The sequence below is a fragment of the Gopherus evgoodei genome, chromosome 5, assembly GCF_007399415.2.
Source record: "Gopherus evgoodei ecotype Sinaloan lineage chromosome 5, rGopEvg1_v1.p, whole genome shotgun sequence".
Taxonomy (NCBI): Eukaryota; Metazoa; Chordata; order Testudines; family Testudinidae; genus Gopherus; species Gopherus evgoodei.
The window spans coordinates 15734759-15759820 of record NC_044326.1 but is presented as its reverse complement, the minus strand read 5'-3'; the positions used below and the strand labels follow the sequence as shown (position 1 = coordinate 15759820).

Sequence of the window (25062 nt, the reverse complement as noted above, 5' to 3'; positions counted from 1 at the left end):
TAAGGCTACTTAAATAGAAAAAGAAATGTCTCTTCATCTCAGAGACAACTATTCCATCTTAAAGAAAAGAGAGAGCCACCATTTAATAAAAGGATTTTGTGGGATTAGGCCAGTGTGTTTGTGTATAAATTTTTACTACTGTATAATTGCTACATACATGAGTATGATTGACTGAAATCAGTGATGTAATGAGTCAATATGCTTCTATTTGTTACCTCTTCAGAAGGCACCAATGCCAGTGTTTGGACCAGGGCAGATGGTATGTGAAAGGGAAATAATCCTGACTGGCTGCAGTCAATTCAGTGGAAGCTAATGTTCATTTTGCCGAAGGTGGTAATATGGCAGTAAGCCACAGCAGGGTTACATTAATAAGCTATTGGTACCCCTCTTCGTTGCTTTTAACCCCTTAAGATGTGTATAAAAAGCCCACCAATGCACTTTCTGGAGTAGCTCTTTGCTGTTATAATCGTATATGGAGAGAGTGTTGTCTTAATTGTACATTTCATTTATTTTTTAAATGTTCTTTACAAAGCATTTTTGGGACTAGTCAGTATACCCTCCCGCTATAAAATAGGCAGAAGTTTATAAATATTATTTCACTACTATTTTGAATATTTCTATTGTTTGCTTATTTTATCTCTTTTTTGTAAATTCCTGGGACTGTTTTGACTGCTTTTTTTCCATTTCTTTATCTGCTGATGCCTTAACAGTGGCTGTTCATGGCTCCAAACCAATTTCAAGCCATTTACTTTTATAAAAAGCAGATGCCCAGTCTTGAAACTCCTAGTTTAGATTTTACACTATGAATTAGGTTGAAAGTGTTTACAAGGTCACGAAAGTGCTGCTGTAAAGCAGTGTCTTGAGGGAGTGGGCAGTTCAAAATGGTCATAATTCTTCTTCAGTCCTTCACGTTTTTTTCCTTATCTTCCCCAGTTTCCTTTCCTCCCACATGCTCCAAGGGCTGTTTATTTTCTTTGCCCTCCCTATCAGCAATTCCTCTCCCTCATAATGAGTGAAGGGATGGTGTGTCTGTGTGTGTCAGTGATGAAGCCCTAGCTGTGCACCAGGGGAAGCACAGTTGTAACATCATGAGAAAGATCCAAGTGACCAATCAGAATGTAGCTTTGGGCTGACAGGGTCATGTCCTGAAAGATAGATAGGTATTTGAAAGCCATTGGGACTTAGGTGCCTAAATACCTTCAGGATCCAGATCTCAGGGTCCAATGCCATCATCTATATATTGGCAAGTATTCTGTACTTCAAGGATATTAACTTTGTCTTGATCAAAATCTTGATCTATAGATACAGATCAGAACAATTTGTAATTTATTTATTTTTGTTAAATGTGCCTATCCATGCTCTAAGTACAAGAACAAAACATAAAAGAATAAAGCTATTTGTACTTGCCTCAACAGAAAATTAATCATAAGTGTAACTGTATGCAGGGAATAATTCTGTTTAGAGGATAGTTAAGCACATGCATAAGACTTTACAGGATCAGATCTTTAATATGTATCTAATTGGAGTAATATAAGCATAAAACATAGTTTGTTTCAGTATAACCAAAACCAACTGTATGAAGAATATTTTTAGGAACAGGAAAATTGAGAGTTCATGCATTCATTTTTTTTTCAAGCGTGTAGTAAAAATTTAAAATGTTTCAGAACTTCATTTGCCAGTTTCAAAGGAAAATTTGTAATATTTCCATAAATACAAACAGCTTTTGCATTTAGTTAAGATTTGCTAAACTCAGTAGAGAGGCAATACTACTGAGTGATTGAGAAGAAATTACTGTACAATTTTCTTAATTTGGAAGAAGGTTTCTGAAATAACTTGATCAATTGTATCTGTATAAACCAATGTCGGATATTCTTTAAGAAGTGCCAATAGGAACAATTTCCATATTGGTTATGGTGATACAAAAACATATGGATCTGAAGCTCAGGCTTTATGAAAGAATTAATCTCAATAACAGTACTTGCTAATGTTAAATTCCATTCTTCTTTTAACTCAAAATTGGTTTGAAACGAGTATTTCTGTCTTATCTTCTGTTTCCAGTATGAGACTTTCATTCAGCCAGTTAAGTTGTGTGGTCTTTCACTAGGAGCATGATTTTTCATATGTGCTAAAAACCATATGGATAAGAATGTGGATGATCATTTATATGTATAAAATGCAAATATGCCTTTTTGGTGGACTAAAACTAACAAGAACATTTAATCCTGGAAATATCATTATTTGAATAGTGATAAGGGGTAGAACTCCTAAGTGAATCAAATTTGTTGTTATTACAAGCAAAGAAGAACATACAGCAATTACCAGCTGAAGATAATCCAGATCAAATGCCTTTTGAAAGTCATAATATCCTGCAGAAAAGAAATCTCTCATTTATTGTATGCTAAACATGGATAGTTGGTCTGTTAAGAAGGTCAGGCAAAGAGGACTGTAGTTACTCTTCCAGAAGCAAAGATTAATGATGTTCCCCGAGAAGTTTGATAAATTATGCAAGAGAAATGGGAAGGAACCAACCTATATGTAATAGTCTGAGTTCTCAGGTAAAGTAGAGGCGTACACTGCGGTGTATTATTGTTGTGTATTCATTATTGGACTACTTATTAAATAATACATCTCTGCTTACTATGACACGAAGTGCAAGATACAGCTAGATACATTGACATGACCCACAATAGAGACAGATCATGCAGTTTACAGATGTTGAAATGTCTTGTGCCTTCAAACAGATACAGACAAGAATAGCATAACCATAATTTAGATATTGTTGTGACCTATACTGGAATAAATTATACAACGAATAGCATGTTAAAGAGTATTAAAGAGTGATTCACACACTCTGCCTGGAAGAGAGAATCTTTACTTAAATTATAAACACTTTTGGGGATGGAGACATTCTCTTGTCACGTGTTTTTACAGCACCTAGCACAATAGGCCTGGGGCCTCTAGGTGCTACTACAATGTAAATAATAATAAAGTGGATTAAACTGGAAATGGATAAACAGTTGATTAATCCCAGGTCAGAAGGTTAGAGATTTTGTTATAAAGTGCTATGTGACGGGGAGTAGATTGACAAAAGTGAGATCAGCTACATCTTGGTTCTGCTGGGGCAATTAGATTAGATTGACACATTAGTTTTTTTGGATTATTGATGCCAGAGGTGAAGGGTTGGGAGAGAAGGACAGTAAAACTCTGGATAGAATGCATATGCTGATTAACAGTGTAAGAGAGATTGAAACAATGAAGCAGAGGGCTGCAAATGCCAGATGCATATATAAAATGACTGCTGAATTTACATGGCATGTGTTTAAAGGTAAGATTGATTAAAAGGTTGGAATAACACTGTTATGTTGAATCAAGGAAAATAAAGTATAAAGTAACGAGACAGAATTTATCAAAAGATCATGGCAAAATGAATTGAGGGTACAGAAGCAGTGTTAGTGAGGCAAAGTGTGGCATCAGAAAAGAGACATGTTATCAGTATTTGTGTTGCTATAACACACAGTTTAGATTCAGGACAAAAGAGTAATTGTATGACTCTTGGATGTTAGTTTTATAGGAAACATTTTTCTGGTAAGAGGGGTTGAAGGTCAGAATTTGGATCACAGGACAGTTTATTGCTAGTATTAATTGGGATTACTGTGCAAACACTAAAAGTGATGTGATATTCTGCAGGCAATGCATGATTCTCTCCACAGAGTTTGAAACAGACCCAGTTCATAACAAAACTGTGGTTAGTAGAGACTCTTGACCTAGAACCTGTATGGTTTAAATGGTAGAGGCTGTCTGGAAGGAAATTTTCTATGAAGGGAACACAACTTTGGAATTTGCTTGCTGATTTGTCAGAGACCAGATTTGTTGACGAGGTGGGCACATTGACAGTGCAGCTTATTTCCATGAATATTTGAGGAATGGGCAGATTGTGAGGGGTTGATGTTGGAAGCTGGAGAATCTTTGTTGCAAGGGCTGCTATGCTGGTGGTATCTTTTAATTTGAGAATTATTGTCCTCTCGTGATATGTATTTTACTTTTTGTACAAAACACAATTGAATAAACCCTTTTCAAAATTAAATATGAATAAATAAAACAGTGCCCAATTGTAAGGTATTCATAGGCATTGAAGCAAGTTTGATTAGTAAGATTCAGATTGAAGTACTGAAAGTAGGAACTAGTCTCATTTACAGTTGCCAGTTAGTTCTAGAATAAACTCTCTGGTGAGGCAGAGAAGCACTCTGTAAATTAACACTTGCAGAGTTCCATGGAAGGTACCCTGTTGGGTGTGGATGGGGGATGAGGAATTAAATGTATTGGCCTACAGATGGTATGATCCTCAACATTAGGAACAACATTATCCTCCATGGAAGCTTCCACCAGAGTGACCAGGCGAACAGATAACTTCCTGATCTGCCATGTCCTCCCTAAAAGCCATTCAGAGCTCTAGTTGTATGGTGTTTGTGATAGGAATCTTCTATGGGATTCAGGTGATGAAGTAGAAAAGCTGCTTCCATTCCGCTTCCCCTCTGAGCTTAGCAAATCCCCATTTCTAATCTGGTTAAAGTAAAGCGTTGATTACCTTAATTAACAACACCTGCATGTGATGCAGTCATCTTGAGCTTTACATACACAAAACAAAAATCGTTGCCATTTTCCTTGAAGATGGCACAATTCCTGAGCCAGGTGGGCTTTGCCATCAGCCATCTCTGAGTTTTAATTGTTCTCATTTTCCTCTTTTAGCAGGTATCCCCCAGGTGTTGTAAGCATGGCTCCAGCTGGCATACCTACGGCAGTAGAAGGAATAGTTCCCAACCCCATGTCTTTATCACACGGCCTTCCTGCTGTGGCCCATCCACCACATGCTCCTTCCCCCGGCCAAACAGTCAAACCAGAAGCTGATAGAGACCACCCAAGTGACCAATTGTAGCCTAAGAAAACAGCATTCCCAACATTGGAGATTTCAACTTCAGAGAGTGTGTGGAAAAAATCTGGATTTTGAATAAAGGCAAAACTATGAACTTACAGGAGGAGACAATAATTGTTTTAGAAACTGGTCCAATATACAGTATAAAAGGAAAAGATGGGAGATGAAAAGAAGATTCGGAAACGTTTTTTCCTCCATATAAATTGTAGTTTGTCCCTGTCCAGTGGACTGATTCACTGTTTCTGTGTCCTATGGGTTCTTTGTTAAGCAAGAGAAGTTAGTAGTTAATTATATCATGAATGTACTTGTCTGTGTACAGTTTTTAGAACATTAAAAAGGGTTTGTTTTGCTTAGCTGTCAACAAGGAAAAAACACATAAGGGAGGCATTCAACAAACCAATTTTGAGATTAAAATCCTTTCTTTTATATGTTAAAACATGCCCCAAAATGAAGCAGTTGGCAAACTTCTCAGGACAATGAATTTTTCCCATTTTTCTTTCTACACCACACAGTGCATTGTTTTTTCTACCTGCTTGTCTTGTTTTTTAGAATGATTTAGTAAACAAAAGAAAAAACAGTTTCTCCTTATTTTGGCACGAATTCCCTTATTTCAAAATGAAGACAACATTGCAAAGAGATTTTGAGGAAAAAAAAGGTTTTGTATAAACAAGCATTGTGCTTTTTGTCACCAGTTAAAGTATATATTATTGGTGGTTTGCGAAAAAAGCACTAGACTACTGAAAAGTAGCAGCATTTCATTGCCTACATTGATTCCTTCCTGGTAATGTGGTAGGCTAGCAATATTTTTGGTTAAAATCATGTTTGTGACTGTAACCATTTGTATGAATTATTTTAAAGAAATAAAAATCCCAGACAAATATCATGTGTAAAAATTTTTATTTCTAGTAACTTTATTCAACTTTTATTAGGTTTCTTAGATGTAATTTTTAAAAGGATGCTGTCAAGTGTTTCATTTCTAGCTTTACTTTGCTCTCCATTGTTTGTAATACTCTCTTGGAAGCTTGAAAAATAAAAATTCTTTCCATACCATTTTCCCCCTTTCCATTTCATAAATGTTGATCTTTATCCTGTGTTTCTAATGAAGTTTTAAATTGATAGTTTTTGATTTAGTTCCTCGTTTTGTGCACCAGCATCATCAGCTACAGTATGGTAATAATATTTATTATGCTGTTGAGACAGCAGAGGGGGCACAAGAGTAACAAAATAATAAACTTCTTTTGTGGAAGTTCTACATAAATACTGTGTGTTGTTTGGTTTATTTTACTCTATGATCATGGAAAGGTGTGGCATGACAAAATGACATTGAAAACCCTGACGATACCTCCTTCAAAACTGCTGAACCAGCTAGTCTCCTGGCCAAGAACTTGCAGAAAATCCACGCAGGGCCTTATGATGTGAGTAGAATTTTGGTTTTAGAATCCAGTAGTTTATGTTAAGAAATAATCTTTGTAAATCTCCAAGTGTTACTTTGACATATATGAAAGTAATGTAAATATATAACTTTGGGGGACACTAAATCACAGACAGGCCCAGTCAGGGTGATGGCCTTGGGATATGAAGACTTGCCCCTATCTTGCACCTCCATTGGCCATGCATTCAGATGCAGCTTAGACCAGTAAAGTTATTTTTTCCCAGTGAATCAGTAAGTAGACCAACAAAAGGGAAATGAAGGCAGCAATATATAGAGCAGGGGAAAATGTTTGTGTAGAACACACATCTAATCCCCAGCAGGGAGAAATTAAGTTCCAGACTTGCACATATTTATGTGCTTGACAGCAAGCATGTATGTTGTCCATTGGCTTTGATGGGAATACTCAATGATTTAGTTAATGTATAGAGAGAACATGTATACAGTTTGCAGACAATACCAAGCTGGGAGGGGTTGCAAGTGCTTTAGAAAATAGGTTTAAAATCCAAATGGTCTGTAAATTGGATGAAGTTCAATAAGGACAAATGCAAAGCACTCCACTTAGGAAAGAGCAATCAGTTGCACACATACAAAATGGGAAATGACTGCCTAGGAAGAAATACTGCAGAAGAGTCATAGTTGATCACATGCTAAATATGAGTCAACAGTGTAACACTGTTGCAAAAAAAAAAAGCAAACATAATTCTGTAATGTACTAGCAGGAGTGTTGTAAGCAGGACATGAGAAGTAATTCTTCTCATAGACTCATAGACTCATAGACTCTAGGACTGGAAGGGACCTCGAGAGGTCATCGAGTCCAGTCCCCTGCCCTCATGGCAGGACCAAATACTGTCTAGACCATCCCTGATAGACATTTATCTAACCTACTCTTAAATATCTCCAGAGATGGAGATTCCACAACCTCCCTAGGCAGTTTATTCCAGTGTTTAACTACCCTGACAGTTAGGAACTTTTTCCTAATGTCCAACCTAAATCTCCCTTGCTGCAGTTTAAGCCCATTGTTTCTTGTTCTATCATTAGAGGCTAAGGTGAACAAGTTTTCTCCCTCCTCGTGATGACACCCTTTTAGATACCTGAAAACTGCTATCAGGTCCCCTCTCAGTCTTCTCTTTTCCAAACTAAACAAACCCAATTCCTTCAGCCTTCCTTCATAGGTCATGTTCTCAAGACCTTTAATCATTCTTGTTGCTCTTCTCTGGACCCTCTCCAATTTCTCCACATCTTTCTTGAAATGCGGTGCCCAGAACTGGACACAATACTCCAGTTGAGGCCTAACCAGCGCAGAGTAAAGCGGAAGAATGACTTCTCGTGTCTTGTTTACAACACACCTGTTTATGCATCCCAGAATCACGTTTGCTTTTTTTGCAACAGTATCACACTGTTGACTCATATTAAGCTTGTGGTCCACTATGACCCCTAGATCTCTTTCTGCCATACTTCTTCCTAGACAGTCTCTTCCCATTCTGTATGTGTGAAACTGATTGTTCCTTCCTAAGTGGAGCACTTTGCATTTATCTTTATTGAACTTCATCCTGTTTACCTCAGACCATTTCTCCAACTTGTCTAGATCATTTTGAATTTTGACCCTGTCCTCCAAAGCAGTTGCAATCCCTCCCAGTTTGGTATCATCCGCAAACTTAATAAGCGTACTTTCTATGCCAACATCTAAATCGTTGATGAAGATATTGAACAGAACCGGCCCCAAAACAGACCCCTGCGGAACCCCACTTGTTATACCTTTCCAGCAGGATTGGGAGCCATTAACAACTACTCTCTGAGTACGGTTATCCAGCCAGTTATGCACCCACCTTATAGTAGCCCCATCTAAGTTGTACTTTCCTAGCTTATCTATAAGAATATCATGCGAGACCGTATCAAATGCCTTACTAAAGTCTAGGTATATCACATCCACCGCTTCTCCCTTATCCACAAGGCTCGTTATCCTATCAAAGAACGCTATCAGATTGGTTTGACACGATTTGTTCTTTACAAATCCATGCTGGCTATTCCCTATTACCTTACCACCTTCCAAGTGTTTGCAGATGATGCCTTTGATTACCTGCTCCATTATCTTCCCTGGCACAGAAGTTAAACTAACAGGTCTGTAATTTCCTGGGTTGTTTTTATTTCCCTTTTTATAGATGGGCACTATATTTGCCCCCTTCCAGTCTTCTGGAATCTCCCCTGTCTCCCATGATTTCCCAAAGATAATAGCTAGAGGCTCAGATACCTCTTCTATTAACTCCTTGAGTATTCTAGGATGCATTTCATCAGGCCCTGGTGACTTGCAGGCATCTAACTTTTCTAAGTGATTTTTTACTTGCTCTTTCGTTATTTTCTCTTCTAAACCTACCCTCTTCTCGTAAGCATTCACTATACTAGACATTCCTTCAGACTTCTCAGTGAAGACCGAAACAAAGAAGTCATTAAGTATCTCTGCCATTTCCAAGTCTCCCGTTACTGTTACCCCCTCCTCATTGAGCAGTGGGCCTACCCTTTGCTTTACTCAGCACTGAGTAGGCCTCAACTTGAGTTTTGTGAAGGTCCAGGGAAGATCAACAAACATGATTAAAGGTCTAGAAAACATGACCTATGAGGGAAGCTTGAGAAAATTGGGTTTGTTTAGTCTGGAGAAGAGAAGACTGAGCAGACGTGATAATGGTTTTCAAGTACATAAAAGATAGTTACAAGGAGAAGGGAAAGAATTATTGTTTTTAACGTCTGAGGTTAGGACAAGAAACAAGGGCTTACTGCAGCAAGGGTCGTTTGGTTGGACATTAGGAAAAATGTCCTAACTGTCAGGATGGTTAAGCACTGGAATAAATTGCATGGGGAGGTTGTGGAATCTCCATCATTGGAGGTTTTTAAGAGCAGGTTAGACAAACACCTGTCAGGATGGTCTATATAATACTTAGTCCTGCCATGAGTTCAGGAGACTGGACTAGATGACCTTTCAAGGTCCCTTCCAGTTCTATGATTCTATGTTTAAAACTGAGCTTGTGTGGAAGGTGTTTTCAGGATCAGAGCCTAAGCAACTCCACTGATGCATGCAGTGTGTAAGACTTTCCTTTTCCATCTTAAATGCTCAGTTATTTTATACTAATGTGTGTGACTTAAGCTTGTTGAATTGTAAATTATCTGTGAGCTAGAGGCCCTCAAGTCTCCTGAGTTTTAGTTTTTATAAAACTTTGAATTACTTATTTCCTCTTCTTTATAGAATACAAAATACAAATTTATTTTACAAACATCAGTAGCTACTGAGCTAACAGACTAAACACCCTGAGGTATAAAAACAAGGGCTGGCTATAACAACCAACTTCAGGACTTAATTTCCTCAACAACGTTCTGGAGGAAGTGTTCTTCTGTTACTTTCTGATCCAACACTCCCACCTTGAATGATTCAAGAGTGCTTTTCATACCACTGGGACTCCCCAACTCTGAGTGCTTAACAGCTTATTACTTACCTCTGTCAACAATCTTTTTCTTCTCATGTTTAATAATAGATATTTCAATACTCACTCTCTCTTTCTTGAGTAAAAAGATGGCACTGCCAGTCATCTATTCAGCCAACTCCTACCTCTTGCTAACCATAGATTCAGTCAGATTTTAAGTCAGAAGGGGGCTAATTATTAAATAATGAAGCCTGACCTCCTGTGTAACAGGCCATTGAATTTCACCCAATTACTCCTGCAGTGAGCCCAATAACTTGTATTTGACTAAAGCATATCTCCCAGAAAGGCATCCTGTCTTGATTTGATGTCATCAAGAGATGAAGAATCTACCACTTCCTGTCATAGTTTATTCCAGTGGTTACTTACCCTGCCTATTAAATCTGTGCCCTCCATCCAATTTTTAAAATTTGTTCAGCTTTCAGCTATTGGTTTTTATTTGGCCTTTCTCTGCTAATTTGAAAAGTTTTCTAGCACATGGTATTTTTCATATAATGGGACTATCAGATCATCTTGTCTGACCTGCATATTGTGGGGGGAGGGATAGCTCAGTGGTTTGAGCATTAGCCTGCTAAACCCAGGGTTGGGAGTTCAGTCCTTGAGGGGGTCACTTAAGGATCTGGGACAAAAATCAGTAATTGGTCCTGCTAGTGAAGGCAGGGGGCTAGACTCAATTACCTTTCAAGGTCCCTTCCAGTTCTAGGCAATTGGTATATCTCCTATTATTATTATAAGCCATTGCATTTCACCCAGTTACCACTGTCTTGAGCCCAATAACTTGTCTGTGACTAAAGCCTGCCTCTCAGAAAGGCCATCAGTCTTTTTGAATATTTTCTCACCGTGACTGTACTTACACACCATAATCAAGTCACTTCTCCATCTTCTTTTTCTTTTTGTTTCTTCCCCCAGCGTACTGTGTCAAGTGTTCTTTCTGCTTTATAGTGTCTTGTTTGTGGCCTTCTCATCTGGAATCTAGCTTTAACTGTGGTTATTCACCTGCAAACAAAATCATACAATTTATTTCTCCTGATTCATTAGCTGATATCTATATCTCCCATCTACATGCCTATATTGACTGTTATTTCCTCAGCTAACCAGAACTTCCTGCAAAGTCATGCAAGGTTCAAAAACTTGGTAAAAAGTCCTCTTTATCTTATGACTTGCTCCATTATCACTTTGGCCCTGATTCTGTTAAGCACTTCAGCATGTGTTTCAGTCCCATTGATTTGGAGTTAAGCACGTGCTTAAGTATCAGAAGTAGTGACTTTATCCTTGACCTCTGCCTTTTTCTTACTCGCATTTCCCTTGATTATTCATCTGCCTATCACTACCCATGCACTGTTAAAAGAATTCATCCTTACCTTGACCCTACTGTATTTCTTTTTAATCACTTTGTGCCTCAGCTATTGCAATATTCTCTCTCATACTATTCTGAAATAATTTCTCTCTGATTTTCTGGAGACCTGGAATGCTACAATCAGAATACTCGCTGTCATTGAAAAGCATTCCTATGTGTCCATCTCTAAATACAGTTCAGTATTGATCTGATTTTCAACTCTCCCTGAGCTGTCTGCATACTAATACATACTAATACTGATCATATATCCAGCCTCTTGTGAGTTTGGAATCCTGCATATCATTGTGGAACTTTCTCCCCCAAATCCTCTTTGTAGAACTTTGTCTCTTTAATCTCTGAAACTTTCTTTGCCTTTATGTTTCTGCTGACACACACTCTGTAAAGCGTTTTGTGACACCGCACATCAAGGACACTATACAAAGTAAAATATGGTCTAGATAATGCAAGGCAATCCACTGAAACACTTCCAGGACAATATAGATTATTCTTTGAGCAGGCCAAGCCCTTGAAAATTTATGGTACCTACAAAATGTTTAACTGCTTATCTGTCCTAGTCTTTCAAATTCAATCTAAAAAGGACAAAAAATGGTTGGAAAATACTAACTTGACAATCTCAGCTCGAGAAACCAAGACAGGAAAACTGCAAACATTGTGTATTTTTAAATGTCTACAGTAGCATAGATTTAAAGGTAACCTAAAAAAATAGAGAGCCAGCATTCAAGGTTTGGGGAGTTGCCTTTTTTTCTACAGAACAATCATTTTGGTCACTGAATCCCATCCAGGCTCTAGGAAGCACAGGCTGAGGGAGTACAGCAATATAAAGAGAAAAAAGACATTGATTCACACAGTTTGGCTTTTTGGCTAATTCCTCCCCCGTAAATCCAATATATAGAGGCACAGCTTTGTAGCAAGTAACGAATGTGGTAGATAGGGGTCCAGCCCCACAGAAAAATAAGGAAATTCTATAAGAGACCTGTTGTGTCCACTTTGGATTGCTGCATGCATTTCACACTCTGAATTTTTACAGCCTACCTGAAATAAAATGTGTTCATAATGCCAATAGTCATTCTCTTTTAAATGAAGACTTCACTTGTGTTAAGGAGCTATATTTAACTAACATTAGAGACTGAAGAACTATCTCCATATATTATGTCCAGCTCTGGTGGCAGCGGTGCAAGATTTCCTACACTGTTATGATCCCAGCAATGTTTCATTCCTGACCTGGAGGGATCCGATCAATGGTCAGCAAAAGTACCAGTTGTTAACAACTATTTATCATGTATTTGTGATGTGAACAACTGTAAATTAAGGTCTAGACTGACACCAATATCTTTCTTCACATAGTTCACTGAATAGCCATTTGAGGGTAACTTTCAGCTATTACTGATCTTAGGAGCCTAAGTTCCCATTTCAATGGGACATTCAACGAAACCAGTGGAAGTTAGGCACCTATGCTATATAGGTGCTTTTGAAAATCCTGCTTGGCACCTGTCTGCATTTTCTAGATGCCTTTAAAATTTTGGCACTAAGGGCCTAAGACTCTGGAAATCAATGGGACAAAGGCTGCTAAATGACTGGCAGTTAGGTGCCTAAATCACCTAGCACATTTGAAAATACCCTATATGTATTACCAAAAATTCCAAATGCTAGAGAACAGCCACCTAGGATAAATAATTACTCTCGTGATCGGGTGATTTTTTTCTTCACCTGGGTGGCCTGAGAGGGCAGGACTAAAAGAAACAGGTAATAACTCAACAGACACCTGGGCCTTATAACTAGAGTGTTTAGGCTGATGAAGAAGCTAAAAGGAGCAGATTGGTAGGCTGGCTCCTGTGAAGGGCTGAAGTACCAGAGGCTGTTGGAAACTAGAGCCTCAGGCAGACTGGTTGGTCAGGAGAGTGCTTGGTACTAGAGATGGAGAAAAGTAGTGTGGAAAGGGTTGAGCCCAGAAGATAGGTTTATTCTTTAGGAGTTTGGACTATACCTGGACATTTTGTTACTCTAGCAGGGGTTTGGACTGGCTGCTTCTTGGCTGGATGTGTTGAGATTTAAAGTGACAGCATTTTAGAGCCTTGCCATTGAGGAACCCTGCGTTCCTAATGCAACATCTCTGAACCACTTGTTGATGGGAAACTAATTTGTGCCCATCTCTTAGTAGACAGGTGTCCACATCACCACAATTGAGCACCCATCTCTCAATGTTGAGGTCAGTGGTAGGAAAGAAAGCTTGTGTTTCTGCTGCACTTGTTCTAGGGGCAGGGGTGTCAGTCAGTGGTGTTGTAAAATGTAACAAATCAGAGAAAGCTATGCTTAGCTTCTTGCTCTGGGTGCAGCAGGCTATGCCTGCTACTGTTCATTGAAACCAGACCCTGAATCAGTTTCCTGAACCACAGCTGAATGCAGCCCCAAAACTTTGGCTTCACCATGAGGCACGATCTAAACTCTCTTTCAGGCAGCCCTTTGCTAGTTAGAATAGGTACAAATTCAGAATGTTGAATCCTTGCTTTCTACAATTTCCACCTTTTTGAGATTAGTGACTGTTTTAACCTGTGGCTGTATTCAGGCTCTGATCTGCTAACACTGGTAAGGATGCAAATGCTTCTATAGGAACTTCTGTGCTGTGTTTAAGTGCTGGGTATGTTAAATTTTATAGTTAGTTTTTAACTGTAATTTTTCTCTAATTGCTGTTCATTGACTGTATTGCTGTTTCATGTTTGACTTATCTCCAAGATCTTACAGATTTAGCAGGTTACCTGAGTTTGTGTCCAGAAGTGGAATGATGGAGGTACAAACAAAATTAATTTCTCAATAGTAACCACTAGGTGGCAAAACAGACACTTTGTGTAAAACTATAACTAGTTACAATCATTTAGGTGTGATGAGTCTATAACTCTGTTTATGCTACCCCATAAATAGTAGTTTTACAAGATGCCATGGCATATCTAGATACTGTCTACAAAGTATATGCAGTTAGAATATCTCTGAATATTTTCATTTCTAATTACATATCAGTCATCAGATATGTGGGCGTTAAAATCTTGCTAAGATAATTTCAGCGTGGGAATTCAGCTTCTTTGTATAAAGGGATAGATTGAAGTTAGAGAGAAAAGATTTATTAGGGGAGCCTTGTGAGATTGTCATTAAAACTTACTAGCCCATTCACAAAGTTTACTTGCTTCTTCTTTCAATAATGATATTTTATTGTTTATTTGTATTAGAGTAGTGTTTACGGGCCCCCAACCCAAGATTGTGATAGGTGCTGTACAAACAAATACGGAGAGACAGGCCCTGCTCTGAACATATTACAGTTTAAGACAACAAGAGAGGTAAATGATCTGAGAGAAACTGGCACAGAGAGGTGAAATAACCTGCCCAGTGTCAGGCAGCAGGTCAGTTCAGAGCCTAAACAGAATCTCGGTGCCCTGTCTGCAAAACCCAATTAAAAACCAAATGAAATGCGAGAGATCCCTTGTCCTGAGCAAGTGGATGGGTAGAGTTTCTAAGTCTGCATGCAGTTTACCCAGCCCATTCACCTGACTGTAAGATTGTTCACTACTGGATATTTTCTAGTGCTCTGGCCAATTTGAAATTTGTCAGGTTAAAGGCACCTACCATGTCACTCGAAAGACCATGCCACAATCTAACTGAACTCTGGCTATTTTTTAAATCATTTGTTACCCCCGTTCTTTTCCCATCTTTTCTTTTTTTTTCCTCCCTCCTTGCTAACTTCTCTCTCTCCATTTTATACTGAGCGTATCACTGTGATGCCTGAGTGCTTAAAAAATTGTCCCAGTTCTACATGTACAGATCACTGTTTCCTTCTCTTCCGTTCACCTGAGTCCCTTTCTTTATAAACGATTGTGGCATGAAGCCAAAGAGGTACGTGTCACATTCCATTCTGAACCTGCTGTGAACCATGGCCAGTCTGATCTCTCAGTGGTTGGTTCTACAATCCTGGGCCAGTTGCGAAGAAAGCCTTCTCACAATTCTATAGTTCAAAAGGACTGTAACAGATAGGGAGGTCAAGAGTGTTTGGAAAGTCAGGCCCTCAGGTAGCTTGGGCCAATCACTGTTTTTCTAAGTCCAGTGTACTGCAATATTGACTATACCCTACTGGCCACAAATGCATGGATCACCATGGCCAAATCCATACCCAAAAGGTTGAGGTGCAGCCTTCTACAGAGCTGCAGAAAGAAAAGGGTATTTGAATGAATGACACTGTTTGAGGAACCACTGCTATGGAAATGGCATGACCCATAAAAGAGTTACTGGTAGCTATCCGCACTGATTCAAAACTGCTTAAAACACTACTTTGCTGCAGGGGTGAATATTTATCAGGGCAGCCAGACAATACATCATGTAAGAAACATGCTGTCTCCTCAGAGTTAAATAATAATAACCCCATGTCCATAATAGCAGGCGGAGAAACATTTCTCTTTTCTAAAAGCTTCAAGGGGACCTCAACTGAAATTTCTAATTTTCCTCCTCTCCTCTCAGCGGCAGCAGCAGACCTGTTGATTGGCTCTCCCTTAGCTGAACTACCTTTGCTTCAGTGAGTATGGCCTAGCCTAGCCTCTCTCCTCATTCTCACCTATCCACTCATGCTGCTCATGGCCTTCCTCTGCTCTCCTGTGAACTAGATGAGGCTTTGCTGACCTCAGGCATCATAAGGATAACAACAGAGAAAGATCCGGGCTGCACTGCATGTGATATCCTGCTAAAGGCCCCAAGTCAGGTGGCTCACATCCAACTGCTGCACTTTTCTCAGAGACACATCTCTCTCTGTCTTTCATCAAGCTCTGAGACATGAAACTCTGACCCTCTGGACAGTATCCAGTGTGGCTTTCAATAGCACGTTCAGTACTTCTTCCACTGCTGGGGTTTCTCTCGGGAAGGGAGTGGTTCTTCTTCGAGTGCTTGTTCACGTCCATTCCAATCAAGTGTGCGCACACTGTGTGCACGGTCGTTGGAAAGCTTTTCCCCTAGCAGCTCCCGTCAGGTCGGCTGTGGAGTCCCCTGGAGTGGCGCCTTCATGGCACTCAATATATGACCCTGATGACCTGATCCCCCCGTCAGTTCCTTCTTACCGTCCGTGATGGCCATTGGAACAGTGCTCACTTGCTCAGCAAGTGCTCCCCTAGCTTTCTTCTGTTAGTCATTAGTTTCTCGTTCGTGTTATAGTTAGTTTAGATAGTAGGTCGGGGTCTCTTCCCAATCCCTAACCTCCCTTTGGCTCCGGGACATGCCACGAGCCCAAGGCTTTAAATGCTGCAGTGTTTGCAATAAACCTGTGCCCATCGGCGACATCCACAACTCTTCTTTAAACTGTCTAGGGGGAAATGCACCAAATGGAAAGGTGCAAATCTGCAGGGCTTTTCGGCCAAGAACCAAAAAGAAGCATGATTTTCGACTAAAACAACTTTTAATGGAGTCCGCTTTCTGCCCACAGCCAGCTACGGACTGCCAGGACCTGGCACCAGGCGCATGTGTACGGAGTGCTCCAGCATCCATACGCGACATGGTGCCAATGAAGGACTCTACCACAAGAGATCCTTGGCACCAGCACTCCCTGGCACCGCACCCACGTATAGCAGCCTGGCACCGCTCGACTTCCCTGGTGTCACACAAGAAACACAAAAAGGCTGAAAGACAGCGCTCGCTGGCCCCGATATCTGCGGGACCATCAGGGGTGCATGGATGCACCCCAGAAAAGACCCGGTGCCAAGTCAGCACAAGTTGGTGCTGTTGAGTTTGGTGCCCGACAGGGGACCGTCGAGTCCAGTAGGGCTGTGCCAGGTGGAGGTGTTAGATTCACTTGCTAGTGTGCCCAGCAACACTGACCTCCACTCCAGGTGGCTATACCACTCATCCTAGAGTACCTTCTGCATCTCAAACAGCAGGGCCTAGCTGCAGCATCCATCAAGGTGCATCTTGCTGCTATCTCAGCCTTCCACCCAGGAGTGTCTGCACGCTCCGTGTTCGCTAACTCCATGTTAGGACGTTTCCTCAAGGACTTGGAACACCTATATATACATGGGACCTTAACCTGGTCCTCTCCTGGCTCATGGGGCCTCTTTTGAACTGCTAGTGACTTGCTCCCTGCTCTATTTGTCGTGGAAGGTGTCCTTCCTGGTAGCCATCACATCAGCCAGGTGGGTGTCTGAATTAAAGTCTCTGACCTCCAGCCCCCCTCTACATAGTCTTTCACAAAAACAAGGTGCAGCTCAGGCCTCATCCAGCCTTCCTTTCCAAAGTAGTGTCACAATTCCACACTGATCCAGACATTTTTCTACCCGTCTTCTATCCTAAGCCTCACACCAGTACCCAAGAGCAGAGGCTGCATTCACTGGATGTCCAGAGAGTGCTTGCATTCTACATCAAGTGCACGAAACCGTTCAGGAAGTCGAACCAACTATTCGTGGCAGGACTCCCAGTCTCATCTCAGAGAATATCTTCATGGATCACAGTCTGCATCCGTACATATTACGAGTTAGCCAATGTCCCAGACCCAACTCTTATGGCACATTCCATAAGGGCACAAGCCTCGTCAGCTGCCTTCCTGGTCCAAGTCATGATACAAGAGATCTGCAGGGCAGTAACTTGGTCCTTGGTGCATACGTTTACCTCTCTCACTATGCTATCACTCAATACGCCGGAGATGATGCGGCATTCGGCAGGGCAGTGCTCCAATCAGTGATTTCTTAACTCCTACCCCACCTCCTGGGTAGAGCTTGAGAGTCACCTGATTGGAATAAACGTGAACAAGCATTCAGAGATGAAAAAACGGTTACTCGTCTTCTCGTAAGTGTTCCTCAAGATGTGTTCATGTCCATTCCAATACCCACCCTCCTTCCCCTCTGTCGGAGTAGCTTGCAAGAAGGAACTGAAGAGGGGTTGGGTTGGCAGGGTCATACATTGAGCGCTATGAAGGCACCACTCAAAGAGGATTGACAGCCGACCCAATGAGAGCTGCTCAGGGAAAACTTTCAGACAACCACGCACGCAGTGCATGCACACCCGACTGGAGTGGATGTGAACAACACATCTTGAACAACAGTTACGAGATGGTAAGTAACCATTTTTTTCAGCTCCGTGTGAAGAGTTGAAAGCAGTGATCATGTGTTAAGATCTAGGGGTATTTCCCACGTGATTAATTTTCTGTGATTGAAGGATAAGCTAGCATTGGTGGAGCTTAGATTTCATCTCTCTCTCTCTCTCATCTTAAATATTTATGAGGCACAATCACTGGGGCATTAAAGCATATATTATAATCATGATGGTATCTCCAGCAGTAAATAAGGCCTAGAACTATACATTGAACAATAAGGATAAAACAAAATAGGGACTAGTTGCTCCTTAATTGAGCACCATCCATCTTGTTCACTGAATGAGGCCCAGGCCCTGTAGAAAAAATAATTACAGCACACTATACTAAAGATACTATCCTAAAACTGAACAAGGGGACTGATTTAAGGTAGCACAGGCAACCTTTGGCACTTACTAACTTTTGAGTGCTTAGACTTTCCAACCTTAATAATGTTCTTTTAACATATTTGTGCATGTATAATTTCATTTTAAGTTCACTCTGTACTACTTACTATATGTTAATTGACGGTAATTGTTTGGTGTAGCATGAACAACCTGAGACTTTGAGTGTGATTTACAGAACCGCTTGTGGCTATGAAGAGCACTTATTTAAATAGTGAATTGAATATGCTGAGAATGAACCTGCCACCGGTATGGCCTTACTAGAGTGTGGTAGCTCAAGAAGAAGAGGGGAGTTTCCATGGCAGGTGGAAGGATGATTGAAGATCTGGGAAACAGCAATGAAAGTAGGTGTTCCGGATTGCTGCTAAAAATGCTACGTCTATCTTGGTTTAAGAGTAACAGGACACATGTACATAGTAGAGATAAGAAAACAAACAAATCAACTGATCTACCCTCTATGACATCAGTTTGTCTCCAATAGTGAAACTGTTCTGCCACAAGGCTTCAAAATCAGCTCGACCTTGGGGCAACTATAGAAATGCAAGTTACCATTGAGGCAGCAATGGATTGTCCAAGGATTAAAAAGCATCTTAAGAAGGCTAGTTCAGAAATGACAATAGAACATCTTATTTGTCTTTCTTTCAAAGATCAGCAGGCTATGGGAATTGTGACAGACCCAGGCCAGTGGGGTACAGGAGTCTGATACAGGGCAAATATACTGGTCACTGGATGAGTAGTTTTCTGTTCCCTGAGTGACCAGAGCAGGGGCTGCACTAGAGTAATCAGGAACCTGCTAGACCAGTTCAGGCAGACAGGCTGATTAGGACACCTGCAGCCAATCAAGGCAGGCTAATCAGGGCACCTGGGTTTAAAAAGGAGCTCACTCCAGTCAGGGAGGGGAGAGCCAAAGGAGAGGAAGTGTGTGTGAGGTGCTGGGAGCAAGAGGCACAAGGAGCTGAGAGTGAGAGGCTGTGCTGCTGGAGGACTAAGGAGTACAAGCGTTATCAGACACCAGGAGGAAGGTCCTGTGGTGAGGATAAAGAAGGTGTTTGGAGGAGGCTATGGGGAAGTAGCCCAGGGAGTTGTAGCTGTCATGCAGCTGTTACAGGTGACACTATAGACAGCTGCAATCCACAGGGCCCTGGGCTGGAACCTGGAGTAGAGGGTGGGCCCGGGTTCCCCCCAAACCTCCTAACTCCTGATCAGACACAGGAGTTGACCCAAACTGTGGGGAAGATCACTGAGATGAACAAATCTGCCAATAAGTGCAGGACCCACCAAGGTAGAGGAGGAACTTTGTCACAGAATGTAAATAGTACTGTACCATTCTGAACTAGTGGTCACACTTTATATGAAGGTACAGTATAAAGGTGTAAACTTTATACATTCATAAAAGATGAATCAATTGTAAGTTGTTACAGAGAACCAATAGGTTGTTTATAACCATCTCTAACACTTCTGATGTGCTTGTAGTACAGCTGGCTATTACTCATGCCTTTAACATGCTTATAACAGCTATTATTTGTCTATTAGCTCTATACATTGATAGTCCATCGCTGACGATGACAGTATTGTTGCAGTTGTCATATATGGTTACACATCTGACTCTGCAGTCTGAATCCTGATGCAGAGAATCAGCCGCACTGAGGGCATGGGAAATCTGTATCTATGATGTTTGATGATGCAGCTCTGTGGCACCTTTCATGTGCAGCCTGGAGATAATTTCATTGATCCCGCTAAAACTTGTCATATGCTGATCTTGTCAGAGACCACCAGTGAGTCCTGTTCTGAGCCATTTGCTCAAGTTCTTTCTGATTGATCCCAGCCCTCTGGAGACTGCTCTTCAGATTATCTTTGAAGCACTTATATAGATGATCCTTTTTATTTTTGGCCTGACTCGGCTCCCCATACAAGATCTGTTTTGGGAGACAGTGGTCCTCCATTCTGATGACATACCTGGTCCACCTAAGTTGTGCTCTCAATAACATTTCCTCAATGCTGGTTGTGTTTGCTCTTTCAAGGACCTTAATACTGGTCACTCTGTCCTGCCAGCAAATACTCATCATTGAGCAAAGAAAGCACATGTGAAATTGCTCAAGCTGTTTAATGTGATATATATAAAGAGTCCACGTCTCGGATCCATACAGGAGAGATGTTAGAACCACTGCACTGTAGATCTTCAATTTGGTGGCAGGATGGATGTTGTGTTGGTTAAGAAGTTTTGTTCCAAGTCGTCCAAGGGCCTGGCTGGCTTTACTAATTCTGGAGATTTCCTTATCGAGGGAACCGTCACTTGAAATGGTACTGCCCAAATACTTGAACTGATCCATATTTTTCAACTGTGTGCCTTGAATGAAGATGGCTAGCACTGGGGCATTGGAATAAGTTGCTGGCTGGAACAAGACCTCTGTCTTCCCAAGACTATTAGTGAGGCCAAAGAACTGAGATGCTTCAGAAAATCGATGAATGATGACCTGAAGGTTGTCTTGTCTATGAGCCATCAAGGCGCAGTCGTCTGCAAAAAGTGCCTTGATGAGAAGCCTCTCCAGTGTTTTGGTCTTAGCATTGCGTCTTCAAAGATCAAAGAAGGAGCCATTTAGTTGGTAGCGGATGTATATCCCCTGATCCAAGTCCCTTGTTGAATGGCTGAGAACACAAGCAAAGAACAAGTTGAACAGCACTGGAGCAAGTACGCAGCCTTGCTTCACTTCATTCGAGATTTCAAATGCCTCAGAAAAGTCACCAATGGTGAGTACTTGTACTGTCATATGGTCATGGAACAGACAGATGATTTGTGTGAACCTTCTTGGGCAGCTCATTTTATGTAGAATAGCCCATAGACCCTCTCTGTTGATGGTATCAAAAGCTTTGGTCAAATCAAATCGATGAAAACTGCATACAGATCCATGTTCTGCCCTAAACATTTTTCCTGGACTGCTTTATGACAAAGATCATGTCCATAGTGCTATGACCTGGTCTGAAACCGCACTGTGCTTTTCCTCAGATATGTTTGCAATGAGTCTGTTCAGTAGAATGCAAGCAGGTATTTTTGCCTGCTATACAGAGGAGAACAATGCCTCTGTAGTTTCCGCAGTCAGCTTTACTGCCTTTGTTTTTGAACAGTGATAGAATAATAGCATCTTTGAAGTCTTGTGGCATTTCTTCTTCCTCCTAAATGCCACTCAGGATGTCATGAAACACCTCAATAGCTTTTGGGCCTGCTCCTATATACAATTCTGCTGGGATACCATGCTTTTCCAGAGTTGTTTGATGGCTTTTATAACTTCCTCAACTGATGGAGAGAGATTAAGATCCTCTTTCATGGGTTTCTCAGGTAAATGGTCAAGAATACATCAATCAACTGTGGATGGTCTATTGAGTAGACTACTGAAGTGTTCAGTCCATCTCTGTACATTCCCTCCTTGTCTTTGGTGAGGATTATGCCATCTGCTGACTTCAAGGGGTCTGTGCGCGATTTAGATGATCCGTAGACTGCTTTGATAGATTCAAAAACATCTTTGCATTGTTTGTATCTGCATAATGCTGGGCTTCTGCAGCTTTCCTCTCCCACCACTCATCCTGCATTCACCTTAGTTCAGACTGGGCTTTACTCTGTAGATATTTAACCCTATCTTTCTTTGAGATGAAAGTGAGTTCATTCTGCCATACAGCAAATGCTTTCTGCTTGTCACTTAGGAGTCCTCATTATTCTCATTGAACCAATCCTGGTGTACGCTTTTATTTGCCCCCAGCACTGATTTAGCTGTGTCAATAATCACATTTAAACTGATTGATTCCATTTTTCTGATCGGTTTGCCAGTGATTGGTGGGCAGAAAAAAGCCTGTTTTTCTCTGTCTTTCTTGCATCACCTCCATCAATAAGGGTGTGGATATTCCACACTCCTAGGGTGAGTCTTTTATTCTTTATTTTTCGACCGCTGAAGGATGATCTGTCAGCCGCGGTAGTCTGCCCAGATATTATGGGGCAGGCAATGTTTAGGGCACTTTTTCTAGCCCCTTCTCTTAAAAGGGGTGAGCAGTGCTATCCTAAAAACGGCTGCTCAGTTGCCTAGGATGCTGCCGAACTTCTCCGCTGTCCCGGGACGGAGCTGAACGGGCACTAGTCCCAAGGCCGCCTACATGCAGGATTGTGGCTACTACTGCCAGTGGTCATCTCCATCTGTTGCTTTGCCACAGCCCCATCACCTCAGGACTTGAATTAATGATATGATGATAACCCTATAGACACTATTTATCAACGTCCTTTTTATAACGTATATTATTAGCAATAGTATAGCAATGAGTTCACAAATAAGGCCCTAATGTTCTCAAGAGATTATCCAGGTGAAAACATTAAGAAATAGGCCAACTTAGTTTTTTTTTATTAATACAAGGAGGCTGCATTAATTGGAAGTATTAATCTGATAACATTTGTGAAAGCAATTTTAAGAAAAAGTGCCACTTATGGAAGCAGCGTGCTTAAGGATTTTGTAATTATAATTATTTGGACTGTTAAGTCAGCCGCATTAAAATATTTGTTTTTGCTTTATTTCCCTTGAGGAAACTTGCATGGCAGAAGCTTAGTCATGTTAATAAATGGGCCTGAATGCTTTATAATATAGTGATGCATCGTGATGATAAATAGATCTGGGTAAATAGTATAGATCAAACACACAATGAAATTATTTGTATTATACACTTTGCTGAGGAAGGAAAAATGACAGTGGATATCAGTAAAGATGACTATAAATGGTTTTATTAAACTAGGCAAAAAATTATATGCCTACAAAGAAGAAAACGTGATATTTGACACAACTAAACAGACCAATAAAATACACATTGTAACTTTTCAAATGAATATTTTAGTGGGTGTTCCATGCCCATAAACCCATAGATGATTCTTTCTCCTTACAAATATGCCAAATATTGAAATAAAACAGAAAACAAATCAGTATCATGCAGGATTCTCCAAAGGAGGAATGTAGTAGGCGAGGTATGTAAATCTGATATAACATAGTAAAAGTAACATAAACCTGTTGCATTTGACAGACATATTAGAACTGAGCATTGGTAGCAGCTGAAAACTTTGTCTAAAATTTACTTTCCTAGAACTTTTCCTGGCAGGAAGTTAGTTTGCACTTGGCAAGGCCATATTAGTTTCACACTGTAGCCTTTTTACTGGCATCAGATGCTGTTCCAAATACCACAAGAAAATGTATTTTAAAGATAAAGAATTTTGAAAGAAAAAAATATAGTTGTATACAATATACTGTAGTTACCTGAGAGTTTAACAAGACAGCTATGCGCACATGCACACACATACATGCAACTCAAAATTCAGAAGAGTAGTAGCGTGAGATGTTTACAGGTGACTGATTTCTTTCAACCTTGAATTACCACTAGGCCTGCTTAAATTAATTTGCTTTGCAGCGGTGTCCACAGCAGAGTCAGTGCAATAGGGATTTCAGTTCCCTGTCCAATAGCTACCAGAGCAAAGCAAATCTCTTAGGAACTAGAGGATTTAAAGTCAGACATATAACCGAAGAAGGCGCTGGTTCTGATAGTTTATAAATACAGATCTGAGGAACACTGATTTGTAATGCAAAATGAAACTATGCTGCATAGACTCCTATCCTACAAACGTCGTCAGCCATTAGGAGCTGAATTAGCTGGATGAATTCCTTTGCAGTATCAGGACATTAGTATGATCCAGCTGGTGGACTAAATCCTGCTTCTTCTGAAGTCAATAGCAACACTCCTAGGCCTTGTCTATCCAAGGAAACTTTAATGTAAAATTCCTTCTGGTGTTCAGCTGCACCACTGGGAACATCAGTGAAGACAAGACTGCAAGGTCTGTACCGCCATATCATGACGTGGAACACGGCATGCATATTTGCCAAAGATTAGCCATTACGATGTGTTCCGGTCTCATGGCAGTAGGTCATTTTTTAGGACTACTAGAGCCACTATGTATTGTTCACCAGATAATCCCAGCAACTAAAGAGTTTGCCTGGCTTACAGGAAGGCAGTTTCTTTTTAAGGAAGTCTGTTATTCAATGGAATTAACCCCTCTACACACTTAAGTAGCTGGACTTTTGGTCCAGTGCACATGAGTGCACTGGAAATTCACACATAGGAAGACAAGGCTGCTGCCCCAACGAATGTATTAGGTGTCCTATTTGTGGAGTCACCCAGTTTTTCCTTGTCTGCATGGTTGGCAGCAGAGTGCAGTTGATTGTTAGAATGAACCCCAGTACAGCAGCCCATGGGGTTTGATTTAATTGTATGGTGTTGTCGATGGTCCCATGATAGTGTTTATATTGAAATATTTGTCAGTCAAGAATGGAATGAGAGAGGGGGCTAGGTCTGAGGAAGTAGCTGAAGCTAA

The 25062-nt window shown here is 40.7% G+C and overlaps 1 protein-coding gene and 1 long non-coding RNA gene across 8 annotated transcripts in view; one reads left to right on the top strand and one right to left on the bottom strand.

Moving 5' to 3' along the window:
• CTBP1 (C-terminal binding protein 1) overlaps positions 1-5982 on the top strand; it is an 80373-nt gene extending 74391 nt beyond the window's left edge. For 6 of the 7 annotated variants that reach the window (XM_030564812.1, XM_030564810.1, XM_030564813.1 and 3 more), the window contains one exon: positions 4747-5982. In XM_030564812.1, coding sequence (XP_030420672.1) covers positions 4747-4933 — 187 coding nt within the window. In that variant the 3' untranslated portion in view covers positions 4934-5982. The remainder of the gene's footprint in view (positions 1-4746) is intronic. The other variant, XM_030564811.1, reaches the window with a different exon arrangement.
• LOC115652577 lies at positions 6-24670 on the bottom strand. Its single transcript, XR_004000684.1, has 4 exons — positions 24656-24670; positions 19111-19117; positions 14914-14917; positions 6-4341 (listed from the first exon to the last, which is right to left on the bottom strand). It is a non-coding gene; the product is annotated as an uncharacterized LOC115652577 (long non-coding RNA).
• Positions 24671-25062: the final 392 nt, after the last annotated feature.